The 18,322-nt window shown below is 40.2% G+C and overlaps 2 protein-coding genes across 4 annotated transcripts in view; one reads left to right on the top strand and one right to left on the bottom strand.

Moving 5' to 3' along the window:
- The first annotated feature begins 3,024 nt into the window (after positions 1 to 3,024).
- CBARP (CACN subunit beta associated regulatory protein) lies at positions 3,025 to 10,660 on the top strand. 2 transcript variants are annotated; one of them, XM_075205849.1, is made up of 10 exons: positions 3,025 to 3,165; positions 4,342 to 4,399; positions 6,441 to 6,583; positions 6,662 to 6,723; positions 6,800 to 6,962; positions 7,223 to 7,418; positions 7,670 to 7,825; positions 7,938 to 8,130; positions 8,590 to 8,752; positions 8,926 to 10,660. In XM_075205849.1, exons 2-10 carry the CDS (start codon positions 4,352 to 4,354, stop codon positions 9,995 to 9,997), a joined length of 2,196 nt encoding a protein of 731 aa, XP_075061950.1. In that variant the 5' UTR covers positions 3,025 to 3,165; positions 4,342 to 4,351; the 3' UTR covers positions 9,998 to 10,660. The 2 variants fall into 2 exon arrangements, with proteins under 2 accessions (XP_075061950.1, XP_075061956.1); XM_075205855.1 differs by having other exon boundaries at positions 7,965 to 8,130.
- A 184-nt stretch (positions 10,661 to 10,844) lies between these two features.
- STK11 (serine/threonine kinase 11) overlaps positions 10,845 to 18,322 on the bottom strand; it is a 34,806-nt gene continuing 27,328 nt past the window's right edge. The window contains exons 8-10 of one of the 2 annotated variants that reach the window (XM_075205866.1): positions 14,718 to 14,905; positions 13,162 to 13,363; positions 10,845 to 11,268 (exon numbers count right to left, since the gene is read on the bottom strand). In XM_075205866.1, coding sequence (XP_075061967.1) covers positions 13,182 to 13,363; positions 14,718 to 14,905 — 370 coding nt within the window. In that variant the 3' untranslated portion in view covers positions 10,845 to 11,268; positions 13,162 to 13,181. Of the gene's footprint in view, positions 11,269 to 13,161; positions 13,364 to 14,046; positions 14,117 to 14,717; positions 14,906 to 18,322 lie in introns of those variants that run through there. The other variant, XM_075205874.1, reaches the window with a different exon arrangement.

Below are 18,322 nucleotides of genomic sequence, written 5' to 3' on the forward strand. Positions count from 1 at the left end.
AACATTTTGACATCTGGTCTGGTCTAAAAGAATTGACCAAAAAACGTGACACCTCTGCCGTAACTCCACCTGGTCCTACTATCAACATCCAAAGGATGGTGGAGGATTAGATACATCAGCATATAAATAGATACATCAGATAGTCCCTTTACATACTGGGAGGAAAAAAAGGGAATTTGGAGACCCATGTACCAACTCGCTTTGCACTGCCTAAGCTGCCCACCCTCCAGTGTGTACTCGGAAAGAGTTTTCAGCACAGACGGGAGCCTTTTCAGCGATTGGCGTAGGAGGCTACTTCCTCAAAATGTGGAAAAGATGATGTTCATAAAAATGAACTTCAAGTTCCACAAGGAAGGCCTTTCCCACCAGTTGCATCAAAATACTGAGACTTCTGCAATAGTGGATTCCAGCGGTGATGAATTAATAATGTGTGAGGATGAGGCTTAGGATGATGACAACAACATCTTGCCACAGTAGAGTTCATTAACAGCACTGTTACCTTAGGTGCCTTAAGCCCATTGTTAGCTTGTTTTGTGGGGGCCCAAACAAACCAAGCACTTCAGACACAAGGAGTGGCACTTTTGTGCCTGAAGTGCTTGGTTTGTTAAAGTGTGCATGTCCTTTTTAAGTTCCAACATAAGGGTGGCTGGGTGGACCCAAGGACAATTCCATCTTGCACCACTTTTCCTTTCAGCTACCGCTGTGTGCCAATGTTACCTACATGTGCTATATACTGTTGTGTACTTAGCAAAGATCTTAGACACCATTGATGATGCAGGTGACTCAGCACAACATATTGACAACCTGGTCTTGTCTACTGTAAAAGAATTGAGCAGAATTAGTGACACCTCTGCTGTAACTCCACCTGATCCTACTATCAACTATTAACACCCAAAGAATGGTGGAGGATTATTTTTAATTTTTTTGAACGGTATAAAGACAACAGTTTTATTAACAAAGAACAACTTAGCTTTCAGAAGTAATGTAAGCATGGATGTCTAACTAGATGTGTATATGTATTACCTTCCACTTTGCTGCTGTTTCATCAAGTGTTTGTAATCTGCACTTTACATCAAAGGTACCTAACTATATTTTAATTTTGTGGGAATTGGGGCTGATTTTAGTTATGAACATGCTTTTTGCTGGGTATTACAATGTCTCTTTTTAGTACATTGTCTGGCAACCTGGATTGGTCTGGGTCTGATAAAAGCACGCATCCCCATGTATTAGCTGTAGAATTACCATAGTTATCCAAGAAATGGGTGGAGTGATCAAATGAACCATATATGGTTCATGATCCAAGGACAAGTCCATCTTGCACCACTTTTCTTTTCTGCCACTGCTGTGTGCCGATGTTACCTAGATGTGCTAGGAACTGCCGTGTGTTTCAGTCATTGCTCTGTCGCTTAGCATCCAGCCAGGTCGTTGCAGTCTTTGTTTGAAAGTGTATGAAAATAATATTGTGACCTGTGAGATGGTCAAAATTGACTGCAAACGACTTGAAATTAGTGTTATTAAGGTTAATAATAATAATGTAGGGGGAAAAAAGCAATATTATGTGATTTTAGATTAGAAAAAAACCAATAGGGATTTTAGAAAAAAATTGGGATCCAAAACCAAAACACACAAGGGCGGTTTTGCCAAAACCAAAACACGAAGTTAATCCAGATCTAAAACCAAAACAAGAACACGGGGTCAGTGAACATCTCTAATAAATATGTATTCATATTTTTTCCCAATCTCAATTATGGCCAATTTAATTTACAAATAAAACAGGTCACTTTTAATCCTGATGGTATATCTTCAACTTATTTTATAAATTAAAAATTAATGTGAGACATCCAGCCTAATATGACATACACATATGTCAGGACAACTGGTTGGAAATCAATGTGGTATACTCTAGTTATTATATATTAAAATACTTAGCAATATGAAATGGTTCTGCATGTTATTGTATTATACAGCATGACAAAATACATTTGCGCTTTATACATGAAAAATAATAATTCTATAACCATTTTATAGTCTTTTGTATGCTGTTGTATAACTACATATCATAAAATCTCTTTGTATTTTATTATATAATAATGCTATGATACTTATCATGCTGTCCTAACTATTGTTCTATATCACTCTGCACTATGTATTTCTGCATATAATAATGTACAATATCCCAGTTAATCTTTCTTCTTGGCATATTCATTGTGTAACTCTGCATGATATTCCATTGATTTGTTACATTCTTCCATATGTTGTTACATAACTGTGCATATATACTAATACCAATGCAAATTCAAGTATCTGAATGTTATTCTATCATGTTATTGTCTAACCCTAAACGTTATTATATCATAGCTATGCACATTACTTTTTACACACTGCCACATATTTGTGTACGTTACAGTCATGGTCTCCTCTTTGTTCGAATGCTTCCCAATTTCTTCTGAGCTCATCGTTCTCTACCATTTTTCTCCCACTCATATCTCTCCCCTGATCCCCTCATCTCATTTCTCCCTATTTGCCACATCCTATAAATAATCACATACAGCTATGACTCACATACTGTCCCCCGTGTCAACCTCCTCCCACTCCCATGTAACTCACTGTCCTGTCACTGTATTACACAGTGGCAAAGTAGTCGTGTATCCAGCATCAATATAATTAACTGTATTGTAACTTATTTTCTTTGTGTTTAGCATATAGACCACTTTATTGTTTAATTACAACCTGTGTTGACAGAAAAAGATCTATTTATCTATATACACACATTTATCTATCTATATATAGATAGATATATGTATAGAAGGCTACATAGATGTATATATATATATATATATATATATATATATATATATATGTAATGACAATATAAATCCCTAGATTAACACTCAGTCCGATGAGCATGTGCATGTACGCATACCCTCCTGTAATTAGGATACACGGTGAGTCCCCTTTTCTCTCTGTCTCCTACCACCTCCCCTGCCTTGCAGCCTTTACAATCACGTGTGTCATGTGGGCGGGGCTTCTTCTCCGGGCTTCATTCATAAATCCTGAGGCTGGTGACTGAGCCGCAGCACGAAGCAGGACCCGGTGGTGAGGATCGGGCAGCAGACCACGCCAGGTGGGAGTAGCAGGGTGTGTAGAAGGTCCGCAAGGGTAGAGGTGGGTATTGCCCGTCTATTATAATTAAAATGATTTTGCATCGTTTGTAAATTGTCCAAGCATCAAATGGGCACTCCCTAGGTATCTTTTGGGTGCAGCATGTAGGTCATTTGGGCACCAACTAATATAAATTAGCATTTTATTTATACTAACCGAGCTTTATTTGGGGACAACATTCTATAAATACATACACTGCGCCGGTACCATGTGAGTGCTTATTGAATATCATTTGGTCATCACCCAGGAGCTACAGTTGACTAAGGCCATACTTAGATGTTGCCATGTAATATGTTGGCGTTACCCTATATTATTGGCACACTGTGGACAGGATGAAGAAAGCGAAGGTGGGGCTCCGTTTTTCAACCAGCTGTTTGTTTCTTGTGTCGGCGATATTTATTTTAATTTGTGTCCGTTTTTTAATATATTCCCCTGCCTTAAAAGTCGTCTAGTTGTTGCTGTGAGCTCTGCCTTGGTACCATCTAGACATTACACTGAGAAGGATGCTGGCCTGACTTATAATATTAGAAGTAGTAGAGGCTGTTGTTGTATAACATATAGAATAGCCGGTAAGCTGTACAGTAAGTATTATGTGATTTTGATAATGTAGTTTAAATATTTACTAAATCTTAATTATTACTGTATATATTTTAAGCATTGTTTAATTTGTTTGGTGTATGTTATTACTGGCAACTGTTATTTCCCCCAAAAACAATGAATTACTTGACTGTCTAGTTCTGTTCGCTATCATGAGTACTGATTATGTAAAAGTATGATTTTTCATTATTTAGGTGTTCCTTGGTGATTTACTTTACATATGAATATAGGTCCTGCAACTTTAACATGTGTGTGTGATGAATTGATAATACTTCCCTGATACTAATCAGACAATATGCATATTAAGTCACAAGTCTACCTTGCATATGCTGATGTAAACTAATGAATGAAGAAACCACTTTCCTATACTATGTTCAGGGTATAGTATATATTCTTTTGCAGTTTTTAGTTTTGGGAGTGGGTTCTGAAGGTTTGTCAAAAGCATAAAAGGTATTAATGTTTTATGCTTGCTCAGAACGATCTTATTTCATAATTAACCACATGGACTTGATTTTTCCTCCAGCTCACCATCTCTTTTTTATAACAGCACCCCCCCCCCCCCCCCCCATCCTATTTCTGCAGGTGTCAGATCATGAGCAATGAGTCACCTACATGGGAGAATATAACTGACAGTTCTACGGTGAGAATCTTTGCAGTATATTATGTATTTGCATAAATAAGTTTGTAGTGGTACACTAATGTTGGTCAATACATTGATTTCACTACAGGGATTAATGAATCAAGTTACTGGGTCACAATTTTCCATTTAGGTTGTGAATTTGATCAGTTACATTTAAACCAAGTTCAGCACATAAGTAAATTATTTTCTTTCCCATTGATAAATTATAGAAGTATGTGTTATGACTGGTATTTGAAATCATACATTTCAAAATGGTCCATGCATCCACTATGCCAGTCTGTGGTTGAGTAGTAATGCCTATAGGTGAGGACTGTGTGGGTGTGAGGTTTTACATTAGTATAAATTTCTGCCATTATCTAATAATTTACTTGAAATACTGTCCAAATAGGCCTAGGAAATCCCATCTAAAATTGTTTAGTTACCCTAATGGGTCATTAATCCCACTTTCATTTGTGCTAGCCCTTCTCTGTCTGAAGATATTTCAATCACATCTACTGAACATAAAAAGTGATAGAATAGGACGGTAACATAAACCTGGTCTGTCCCTTACCAAAACATTATCTAATCATACTATCAACTGGGGCAAAATATTTATATGAAGACACAAACACATGTTTAAACAGCACTTCAAAATAACAATGTCTTCTGGATCAACTTCAAATAAAACTAGTTCTAAAATGTGCAAAATATTATTATTTACACAGCACTTTCATCTTTCGAAGTATCATTATGTATATAACAGGAGATGTAGCATGTCACCTACATGTCATTGCCAACACCAATGTAGGATTTCAGCAAAGTAATACTTAAAATACATGGTCTCAAATAAGAGCTAAAGCCTCATCATTGTCAGTCCCAAATCAGAGTTGGGCATGTGGCAGATTTGTAGAAAGGATTATTAATACAGCTTGGCACACATCTGAAATGGAAACTTGGAGTAAGTGTGATGAACCGTGGTATGGGTTCATACAAATCACATATTTATATCTAGTGAGCAGAATTAGATCATGGATAAAAAATGAAGACATGGGGGTAAATTTATCAAGTTGCGCGTCTCCGTCAGGTTTGAAAAATTGAGATGTTGCCTATAGCAACATCTCCACTTTTCAAACCCATAGCTTGATACATTTACCCCATGATGCTTTAGAGAGAGACTTAGCTCATGGTTGATCCAAGCACTGGGGTCATGAGTTTGATTCCCGACCATGGCCTTATCTGTATGGAGTTTGTATGTTCTCCCCGTGTTTACGTGGGTTTTCTCCAGGTGCTCCGGTTTCCTCCCACACGCCATAGACATACTCTTAGGTTAATTGGCTGCTTTTAAATTGACCTTAGTCTCTCTGTTTGTGTGTATGTTAGGGAAATTTAGACTATAAGGTCCAATGGAGCAGGGACTGATGTAAGAAAGTTCTCTGTACAGAATTAGTGGCGCTATATAAATAGCTACTGCTAATGGTTAGGTCAAATAGTAATTTTCATAGATCTTTCACATTTACCTTTCATTTTCAATGAATTTCTGAGCAATGCAATACTCGCTTGCAGTGGGTTCATGTAATGCTTAAGTTACATCATTTCAATAAGGCATATAATAAAAGATCACAATTAATAAAATATATACAATTATATTACGATTATGGAAAAGCACCAGATAACATTTTGAGATCAGAGTAGCAGCTTGAATCGTTCACACAGCCCAAATTGTAAGTAATTATGCTGTACAATCAAGCTGGTGAGAAGACCTCACCATACCATCACATATTATCACCATCACATATTAACCTGATGCATAGACCTTGTGACTGCACAGTGCTCACTCAGAGATTAGGATCGTCACGGGCCACTTGTTGCACCTTCATTTTGAGATGAGCATCAAATGGTCAGGAATATTGGTTTAAAATATATTTCAGTAACATCGAAGGTTTAAGACACATTTGCATCCTAGAACCAGTCAACAGATAACACATTATGCTCAACTTTCAATTTATTGCACAAACAGTACTAAAACAGTTGTAGAGTGACACTGTCAAATGTATCCCTGCAGACTGCACCGGGTGCACCCATTCAGGATGGGTACGTCTTGATCCTGGTTCTGTTGTCCATCTTCATTGGAGGAACACTCCTCCTTCTCACTGGGGTCCTGATCCTTTGCAAACACTGCTGTGACTCACGCCTGAGACTCTCTAGGTACTGAAGTATTCTACTTTTTGTAATTTCGGTTAAATTTACATATATCTTTTATCAGCAATGTTATTTTCCTTTCAGACCCAGTGATGATGCAGAGAAAACCAACACTTCCTATGTGGATGAAACACAACCCACCCATGGTAAGAAGACTTCTGATCATAAAACTTTGCCTTTTAGTATCTTTTTGTTATCCCTAACGTCTAATATATTTCTCAGACATTACTATCCGCATAGAAGATGCAGAATCTGTGTCAACTTCAGGCCTCCGAGAAGTGGAGTCGGAGAGATTTCTGTGCACTGCATCCAGTGGTCGACGAGTCTCATTCAATGAAGGAGCCTTATGTGGACAAGAAAAGAGAGAGCGCGAGAGAGGAAGAAGGTGATGAGCGGTTCAAAATGAAAAAATGTAGATTAAATAGGTATTTGAATAATGGTGAGGTAGTGGCAGCTGCAACAGAGGTGAATTAAGAAAAAAAAAAAGGAAGAATTGATTTTTCCTTCTAATCGGTGATGGCTCATTGTGGAATTGAGAAGGGATTTAGGGAAGAAAAACAAAACGTAATGTCCTTGAAGGAGCATAGAACAAATGTGTTACACAAATGGTGTTATGTCGAATTTCACTGTTACACGTCCTTTCAGGTACACTTTGACAGAGGGGGATTTTCACTATCTGAAGAATGCACGGCTGACACTCCCTCCTCTTCCATCTTTACCACCAACTGCTCTACACATTTTAACCATACATGAAAGTGAAGGCGGGGAAAGTAGCAGCAGTGGAGCAGCATCAGAGACATATGCCACCTCTCCCAGCAAATCCAATATCTCTATATATCAGGTTAGCTATTGTAAATGTATTTGAGCTTTTCATTTCAGTGACTTACAGCTGGACTTTTCAACTCTGGTCCCCCAGAACCCCTAATTGGTCATGTTTTTAATCAGATAAGATTAATCCACCTGAGCAGGATTAAGTAAATCCTCAAACCATTAGCAGTTAGAAGATCAGAGTTGAGAAACTGTTCCACACAATTTTTTTATGCGCTTTTTTTTTTGTGTTCTTTTCTCATTGCTTTTTCTATCTCCTGTTAGCCCCCTCGAAGCAATCTGGCACCACTGACTCGACTATCTCTCAGTTTAACCTCTGCTCTTCCTGGAGATGTGTACAACTCTGTTGCGGATACAAGTTTTATGGAGACCCCAAAACATAGTCCACCCTCCTCCAGGCAGAGTCCTGCCAACACCAGGGTGAGTAACAACTTGTTGTAAAGGGTGTGAAGGTGTGATCAGAAACAGAAGACCAGAAGAACACAGGGGTATTATGGGTGCACTAGTTTTACACCCTCCCTCCCTTTCCCAGTTTGACAACACCAGTCATCTTCCTCAGGGTGGCGCCAGTTCTGATGGGGGTCCCACCCGAAGTCATGGTGCCGTGCTTCACTTCTTCAGCCGTCTACGGCGTCATGCAAGCTTAGAAGGAGCAAGCCCCTACCTAAAAATCAAGAAATGGAAACTGGGCACTGTGCAGAGAGCAAGCAGCTTAGACACCAGAGGTGAGGGGGAGGAATGACCTGGATGCACAAGATGAAATAGGAGCAGCCTGTTACCTGATTCACGGATGGGGGCAGCCTCGATATCTAAGGTGATGGGAGGGGTGTAATCTGAATAACCAAGGGTGGAGCACACAATAGCTAACTGTGGGGAAAATAGGAGATGAGGGAAGACCAAGAACATGACCAGCCACGTGCAGAACTGAAACATTTCCTCATATACATGACAAGAATAGTATGAGTACTAAAGGAAAATTAAGCTTCCAAGACAATAACCCAGCAGTGTCAAACTGTAAATGAGCTGGGTGTATTAAAAAAACAAATAAATAAAATGTGAACTGTGTATTTTTTTGAAACGTTGGTGAACGTATATCAAACAGCTTTAATCACAAAGAGAATGAGCAGAACAGTGTAGGTGTGCAGAAATAGATGTGCTGACAGCTTATTCACATTACTTGACAGGTTCTCCAAAGCGTCATCAGTTCCAGCGACAGAGAGCAGCAAGTGAAAGTGCTGAACGTGATGATATCATACAGTACATAGTCCATACACAAGATACTGCTTTTGCTTCTAATCAAGGATCTTTCATTCAACACCATGGAACACCACCACACTCTCTTGGCAGGTATTCTTCTATTACCCTTTCCACATGATAAAATAAATTAAAAAATCCTTGTGTCCCAGAATACTAAAAAATAAAGTTTTCTACTTCCCTTTCCCCTCCTTCTTACATATCACTTATGAAAGATTTTCATTTTTTCTTGGCTTTGTTGCTTATTATAATTTTTTATTTTTCAGATTAGACCATGGGGAGGATGGGGTGGCCGATGTGGGAAGCACAGATCAGGGTCAGCTCCCGCCCCAATGTGACATTTGGAGCCTACGTGCATCTCTGGAGCTTTGTGCCTCTGATCAAAGCAGTAGCAACAATGATCGTGACTCTGTTCGTAGTGATGCAGAAAGTGTGAGCTCCTTCAGTGGGCTCCCTAGCCTTCCATCTCAAGATCTGCCCGAGGGGAGGTCAGTGAGGGGACCAGAACAAGAGACTGGGCCTCGAAAGCTTCTACAGATGGACAGTGGCTATGCCTCTATTGAAGCTCCATGCCGTCCATCGGAGGAGTCATGCAGTCCCAAGACTGCATCAGAGAAACGTCTCTTTTTCACTCATGCTGGACGTAAAGGGACAGTATTTGAAAGTCTGGAGGGGCGTTTATTTGAACAAGGAGCATCTGGTGGAGAAGAAGAACAATGGTTTCCACAACACACTCAAGCCCTCAGTCCCTGGGAGGCAATGTCCCGACGAGATTACAGTATTGATGAAAAAACTGATGCACTGTTTAATGAGTTCCTCCGGCATGACCCACAGTATGATGAATCTCCCCTACGCATGAAGCATCGCTCCCGTGCACATCTGCGCAAGCAATGGCAGAGAACAAAGCAGTACAGCGATCCAGGTATTCGTTTTCCACCTGCATTGGACAGACATCGTGCATCCCCTTTACGTAGAGGCGACAGCACTAGCTACCTTCCAGACACACGTTACCACAGTACACTGCCCCGAATAGCAAGCACTACAGATGAGGAAGGAGCAGATAGCTGCCCCCTTAGCCCAACCTCACTCACACCTGAAGACAAAATCCAGGCCATTGAGGAGGAACCATGTGAGCATGGGCCAGCTCTTGAAGAATCCAAACCTCCTACAGAGGACCCTGAACAAGACTTTGGTTATGGCCCTCAAACAACTGAGCTGCTGGACAAAATAGGTGCAGGCCTGGAAGAACGTTTGTACCCAATTGTGCAGTGGACAGCATGCAGCCCAGAGAGGCTCTGCACAGTGGCACATATCTCACCTGATCATAGTCCCGTGTAGCAGCCACAAAAAGTTTCCATCTGGTATGTAGGACAATAAGGTGGGATTCAGTGACTGAGCACATGTGCAACTCACTGTTTTTGAATAGTGCAGTGCCAAATGATACCCACCCAGTCACTCATTTTGCCCAATCACTTATGTGCCATACAAACACAAGCATGACTATAAATACAGTTCACACATGTACACAGCATTTTCACAAACCAAATGGGCATACACACTGCATTATTCACAGAAGGCTGTATAATTCTCTTCCAAGCAATATGAAGCTCGTTCCAGGAGGCCCTCAGGGAAATGGGGGCAAAGTGTGGATCCGTTGGCTTTCAATCTTGTTGCTACAGATCTATTACTCATTGTCCAAAAACTGAACTTACAGGCACAAGGGATGAAGCTGGTGGGCACAGGATCTACAAATGGTGTGTGTTTAATTAATTATTTATTTATTTTGCAAAGATGCTTTGTTCCTGAGAGATGGTGCAGTCTTGCCCTTGTAATCCACTGTAGCACATAACAGGGTGCAAGAATTGTTCATGCTCTCCCCACCACCGCTGTGCATTTTCCCCTATTAAAATTAGACAGCACATTCTAATTGGCAATGTCTGAATGTACACCGTGTGTATGTAAGATATGGGGAGGGTGGGGAAATAAATATTTAAAAAAATATTGTAGTCTTTTGGACATGTAATCAGCAGTGATGTGTCATACTAATACAATCATTCTTGATTTAAAGTTTTAACAAGCCACTTTTGTAAGAAGTGTTTAACAACTGCCAGGGCAGATGCTCCCAAAACAACATAAAATAGATTAATCAAGAATATTTTATCTATATGGTTCAGGAACTAGAAACTTGTGGAAACCAAATAAACGTTTAATCACTAAAGAGAAAAAAAAAAACCTGTGGTGGTTAACACATGGCTCCTTTTCTTCCAAATGCACACACACAACTGCTGGGTTTGGGTGGAGGAGTGCAGTGCTCCCTTTCCCTTCCCACTTTTGCATTTATTGTGTATGAGGGCTCAGATAGGGCTGATGCTGTGACCTCCATCTCCTTTATGTCTAATACATGTGGTATACAGCCAGACAAACGAAGTGGAGCAAGAATTAAGTTCAAGTCATAAAGTGCAGCAGATGCTGGACACTGCGCAAGTCCTAGAGGTCCAGAAGGGGAAAAGGGGATAGGAGAACAATTAAAGGGTAGTTCCCTTTACTGCAGCAATCCGGCTGTAGCATCTGGTGGGCACAGGAAGGAGTCTGCATGAGTGGATCACTGGCTAAAGAAAAAACAAAAACAAAAAAACAATTAACATGACATATTCCACAGTAGCCAATTGTGTCTAGGGACTGGAAATGGAACAATTCAATGAAGCAAATTGCAATCTCTCACTTTAGTATGTTTATGCCATACATATATACAAGCAACAAAACTGTAATAATCCCATATATATGTTAACTATGTTTTCAAGGGTTTTTTGGATGATCAGCTATCGTTATTGTTAGTGTATCTTATGTGCGGCCCAAACCAACTCGTCGTCTTCCAATGTGGCCCAGGGAAGCTAAAAGGTTGGACACCCCTGCACTAAAGCCTCTCATTCCTCCACTGCTCCAACCTCAGGGCAAGAAAGGAAAAACAAAGTATATATATTTTTAATGGCTCTCTCAGACACCCATCATTGTGATCAAAGCTACCTAGTGGGATCATTGATCTTTAGATACAACCATTGTAATCATGTGGACCCTTCACATTTGCTAACTGAACAATGCAACAAAACATCATCGTTCACACATGCACTGGAACAAACCTAACACCTTAACACGACAAAGTGTGCCTTTTCTGTTTAAATTCATGGCCAATTTCAAGACATTCATGCATTCACAAACAGGTAGGTAACCTACCCACAAAATATAAGGAAATTAAATAAAACTGATATGGATGTGAGGAAGTTGTGATAAAAGTGGCGTGAAAAGAGGAAGTTAAGAGAATGGGTAACACAAATATTAAAATTAATAAAGGAGTATTGAAATAATAGGTATAGCATAGAGAGGAAAGGATAAGGAGTAATAGTGAGCAGAGGTACTTAGAAATAGTATGATTACATGAAACTGATGGTAAAGACATATGGATAAGATCCCTCTCCCACCTCCAAAAATAAAAGGAAATAGACCTCAAAAAAGCGAGGAATGGATTGTAAAATTTGAGCAATTAAGGGGTTTGGGAGAGTTGAAATATAGTAACTTATGAGATACTATGGTGAATGAACAGTAGAATGAGTTTACAAAAAAGAGAGAGGAAGAGAATTACAATAGTAAATGTGAGGGCAGAATGGAGACACGTCTCTTCATTCTCCTTTTGCTGGGAAGCATCACGAAAATACAGAGAGTGAGATTAAGAATGGATGAGGTTGAGTCAACGTCAGAGAAGACCTGCTGTCATTGGCAAAGGCTATGACTCATTCTCTGCAGGATGCGAATGAAGACACCTCTTTATTCAGACCTCATTATCTCTGCTGATGCCTCTCCATCCTCCTGCCGCCCACACACTGCCTCAGTGTTGGGGAACACAATCTGACCCTCCACCGCGCCATGAATTTTTATTTGAACAAGAGAGAGAAGCAAAAATATACTGCAAATTAACCCTTGGGTTGTCAGAGCGGCTTTCCTTAGGGTAAATACACAAGTGGGCCGAGTCTCCATTATCACATCAACCAAAAGTATATAAAAATGTTCAAATCTTTTCCTTTGGAAATTAAATCAGTGCACTGTATGCCAGTCTGAAAATCCATAACACCTGCCAAATAAAAATCTTTTCTGGAGGAATTTTTCCTGATCAGTGAATGTTTCCTAGGATGAAGGGTTGTGCTTTCATCTCAAGGGAATACCCATATAAACTCACATTTCTCTTATCATTCTCTTTGCATTGCTGGTGGGCGAGGACCCTTATTAAGTCTCCACACTCCACTTAACTGGCATCTCATCAGATACTCTGTCTTATTGGTAAATGACCACGTGTTCATCTGCCTCTAAAGATTTCACTGCACGTTTACAAAACCCCTTATGTATTATTCTTTCATATATTTATGGATACTCCATAATAGTAGTTCAAGACGTGTCCCTCCCCTTGTTGTTGCCCTTTCATTATAATGAATTTAATGGTCAATGTCTAATACCTTGCAGAGAAGTCCCCTGGTCACTGTTGTTTGCAGGCCGATAGTTTGCGTACTTTGCCCCCTGATGTGCTAGCCTTGCGCTGGGATGCAGAGCTGACTCTCCTTTCTGTCTTTAACTGATTCTCTGTGCCATTCATACACAGCTGTTTGGTAGGTGCATTGCCCTGCGTCTGTGCAAACATGTCCTCTTCAGGCACCTGTCCTGATTCGGGATAAAAAGGATTGTTAGGAGGGTACAAAAAAAAGTTTAAGCACTGACTGTCTCTCCTATCCATCAGGAATATTCTATATTGCTTTCCCTTTCTTGTACTCCCATCCGAATACGATCCTCAGGATACTTTGTTCTATTTGCTCACAAAGCTTTTCTACTCCCCACCCTTGTCACCTTGTCTGTTTGATGAGGATAAGTAGACACATTACATCTAATGTGTCTACTTATCTTTTGCCTCATTCACCAACATTTTATTGTGGTTCTCTCGCTAAATTCACCATCTATTCATTTTTTGTTTTCCCTGTCTCCAGACCCTCATATTTCAAACTCTTGCTTGTCCACTCATTGAAATCAATTTAGTATTTTCTTTGGTATCTCTCAAAGACAGTAATATATCCTAGCTTTTAAGCCAAACAATGTGTTAGGTTGAACATATATTGAAGAAATTCAGAAATAAGATGTTATAATACAATTATAATGCAAAAGCTGGAGCTCACTGAAAGAAAATATAGAAGACCAAAGAAAATAGAACAAAATGTTTCTCAGCATTGTATATAATAAGTGGTGGTACCTAAATACAATCCATAGCATACAGAACACCTCTCTTTCTGGGTAAAATGTTCTTCTGAAAACACTCTGGCAGAGGATACAGTCTTGCATGTGACCTCACTCACTTGTGGCTCTAATTCAGGCCCTTGTCTGTCCCTGTCTCTTTACTTATAAGCATATTCTGCCTCTCCTCATCTGGGAAATATCAAGTGAGAGACAATGGTTACAAATACAAAAGATTAGTTCAGTAGTAATTAGTTTTACCATGCTGCCCACATGCACACTGCATTGAAAATACAGCGGTCTTTGGGATCATTGATGCCTATCCCAGAATACTGCCCACATTTATACCAACATGTCCAGGAATCCTCATCAGTAAATATGCATGAGTGCCAGGAATATTGAATGCAGAAAAGGCTGTATGAAATGTTCTCAATGTGGGGGATTTTAATGCTTGTTTCAGTGTGAATGAAGTTGGAGCACTGACATAGGAATAATCCCAAAGCCTAGTGTAGTTTCAGAGTACCATGCCATTAAGTGTCAGCACAGTAAAATCACACATGACTCTATACGAGCCCAAAGAAAACAAACTTGGAAAAGTAGTCCAAATGCAACGAATATAGATGTGGATAACTTTTATAGTGACTTCTCCAGCTTTTAAAGTAACAAAGTAATTATTTCTTCTGTAATAAAGACAGTAAAGTCTCAATTAAAATAGCAATAGCTAAAATTCCCTGCCAACAAGCAGCAATAATATTAAATGCATTGGCCAGAGGTGAATGAAAGCCAGCTTTACCTGGAACTGTGAAGTCCTGTGTGTAGATGATTTCATCCTCTAAGTCACACAGATCCTCATCCTCACTATACCCGTGCAGATCCTCCAGGTAAGGCACAACTGTCAGGCTTCTCCAGCGGTCCTTGGTTTCTGAGCTAGGGGGAATGGGTACAAGAGGGTCCATCTGTGGGTGCTTCTTCCGGAACCAGCTGCAACAGATTGAGTAAAGAACTACATGAACTAAGAGTTGGGCACAGTGTGTTGCAGTTGGACATTATACATGTATGAATAACCACCTTTTGTATACAAATACTTTAGGTCTCCTTCACAAATCTATACATTTTTTACCAAACATATCAACTTATATTGATTCTCTATCATTTCCAGCAATACTTTTTACTTTTTATTTCTTGCCCCCTTTGTTTTGTTCCATCTTCCTCCTTATTTCTATGCTCGGTGAACTACTTTTACCAAGTACACAGCTTGTTCTCTAGTCATTTCTTCTTACACGTCTAAACCAGTACCTTCCTATCTCTTATTTAATAGTTTGATGTGTGAAGCTGTGAGCCAGGTCAACATGGTCACATCTCTCTATGCAGGGTCACAGAAATAATGTAAAAACAGAAACAGTAGGCATGGAATATCCTGCTTCTAAGAGCTAGTCTGTAATTCCCATTCCTTGTTTCTGCTCATCTTGTCTCTGATGGAGTGTAGCACATACAGAGAGGTGACCCAGTTGCTGTGGCAACTAGCTGAGGATTGGGGAAGGAAGGGAAGGGGGGGGGGGGGTGTTGATACTCTGCACATCTCTCCACACTCAGTGGATGAGTCATACAGTGTCTTATCCACATTGTCACTAAGGGGAGGGGGGGGAATGATAGAGAGAGTAAAGGCTGCAGTAGAAAGTGATGTGAAAGAGAAAAATGAGAACGAAAAGAGAAAAACGAAAAAGAGACAGAGAAAGGAAAAAGAGAAAAAGAGCACAGGGTCAACACTTCATTGCACACACGCTGCTTGCCCCCTCATACCTCCAAACTTGCCCCAATTTGTGGAGCAAGCTTACCTTGTTTGATTATAATATAGAATATATATAGGTGTGGACCCAGCAGATAGGGGATAGGATGAGTACAGAGATAAGAAACTTACCCCATGGGAAACAAAAGGGGTTGGCAAAAACAGATGGGTAAAAAACCAAACCCCCCCAGAAAATTGGGGAGAGAAGAGGATAAAAAAAAAAGTAGGTGTCTGTTGCGGAACAATGTGGAACTAAGAGGAGAAAATATGGTAAAAGAAAGAAATGATACAGGGCTTATTCACTTGTAAAGGTTTCTGTGAGCTGTGCATACTGACCACATACATAATGCACTGAAAATGGAGCATCATCATGGATTTCCTCAGAAACACATTGCAGACAGCAGAGCAATGGAGTTCGAATACGTGAATGAAAAAGGACAACAATGGAACAAAGAAGAGTGTCAAGAAGAGGAATGAAAAATATAAATGGCAAGTAAGACTGCAGGTCAGCAGTGGGAATAGAAACAATATACATAAAGTAACAACCTATCTAACTTCCACATATCTTTAAATGGACTGCTCAATTGTGCTTAGCACAGGGAATTACATATGCTAGACCAGGAGTCAGCATCATCCAGCAGACAGATGTTTCCTCTGGCATGCCAGAGCTGCTTCACTCAAGCAGTCGAAGATGGCCGAAACACAGCTGCTGCACATGTGCCGAAGCTCCTCCCATGTTCCGTTGCAGAACTGAAGACATCTGTGTGCTGACTCCAGAGGTGAGTCGTACATAAGAAAACAGAGCTGCCTACATACGCTTTATGAATATATGTTTTTTAATGGTAAATTGTGAGTATACATGAAATTAGAGGGCAGTACTGTGTGGCATAATAGGACCTGGGTTCACTACATTAATACATTTCAAACCACACAACTATGACATTTTATATGCAATAATTACATAAATTAAGAATATGCGTTATGTTTATTTGTTGATCCAATTACAATATAACCATGTTATTAGCATCAAACAAAATTAAATGTATGCTTGCCAAAATATATTTCTCTCTCTCTTTTCATGGCATTATCTTTCATCAACATCATCATCAACATTTGTTTATATAGCGCCAGCAAATTCTGTAGCGCTTTACAATTGGGAACAAACATTAATAAGACAATACTGGGTAATACATACAGAGAGGTAAGAGAACCCTGCTCGAAAGCTTACAATCTATAGATCTATATCTTTAGGACTATATCATCCCTCACCCATCCTGCAACACAAACCTCTGTCCATATTGCCCCTTCATTACTTCACTCACCTCTAGTGAACACTTATGAACTGTTTTCCTATTTAAATTCAATAACTTTAACAGCCTCACCCTGCCGCCAGAAACTAAAAGGACATCTTACAATCATCTTTCCTACCTTTTTTCCTCCCTGTTTCTATTAGCTGGTGCTATATCACCTAATCCAGGTCCCCCTCACTTCTCCCACACGCATATATCTGAACTCTACAGAAATCGAGCAAGCCTCAAACGCATCACCTGTCTCCCCTCTCTTCCAAAGTCCTTGAAATGTGCCCTTTGGAATGCACGCACTGTTTGTAGCAAACTTACCTCCGTACACAATCTCTTGCTCTCAAACAATCTAAATCTTCTAGCAATAACAGAAACATGGCTCACGCATTCAGACACTGCCTCACCTGCAGTCCTTTCACATGGTGGTCCACATTTCACCCACACCCCCAGACCTGGAGGCAGACAAGGAGGTGGGGTTGGACTACTTCTCTCCCCACAGTGCACATTCACAGTTCTCCCAAATGTCCCATCACTCACGTTCACATCTTTTGAAGTACATGCTGTTAGGATTTTTAACCCATTCTCTATGCGTGTTGCTGTCATCTATTGCCCCCCTGGACCTCACCAACAATTTCTTAAACACTTCTCTGCGTGGCTCCCTCACTTCTTATCCTCTGACATCCCTACAATCATCATGGGCGATTTCAACATCCCTATTTCTAATCCACTTTCCAATGCTGCTTTCAAACTACTCTAACATCCTCACTTGACCTCTCCCAGTGGATTGAATCCGCTACTTAGCAGGATGGCCACTGTCTTGATCTTGTTTCCTCTAGACTATGCTCAGTTTCTGATTTCCTTAACACTCCTTTCCCCCTCTCGTATCATCACCTTATTAGCTACTCGCTCACCCCCAGTTCTTTACCCTCCCTAGTGTCAAACTCTTCCAAGCTTCCTCACAACCGCAGGAATATCAACTCTATTGATCTTCAACAGTTTTCCGCCTCTCTCAAACACCTTCTCTGCCAAATTTCTACATTCTCCTCCCCTGATCGGGCAGTACCCCATTTTCATCAAACCCTAGCAACTGCCCTTGATGAAGTGGCTCCAGCGACACTACATACTCCGTCTTACTTTAGTGTGCCACGGTTGGCAACGAAGTCTACGCGAACTCTACAAAAACTATCTCGTAAAGCAGAACGTCACTGGCGTAAATCTTGTACCTCTAATGTTTTCATCACATATACTGGTATCTACCACTCCTATAGAAATTCTCTGGACACTGCTAAACAAACAAACATACTTCCAATC

This window comes from Mixophyes fleayi, chromosome 1 (genome assembly GCF_038048845.1).
Source record: "Mixophyes fleayi isolate aMixFle1 chromosome 1, aMixFle1.hap1, whole genome shotgun sequence".
NCBI lineage: Eukaryota > Metazoa > Chordata > Amphibia > Anura > Limnodynastidae > Mixophyes > Mixophyes fleayi.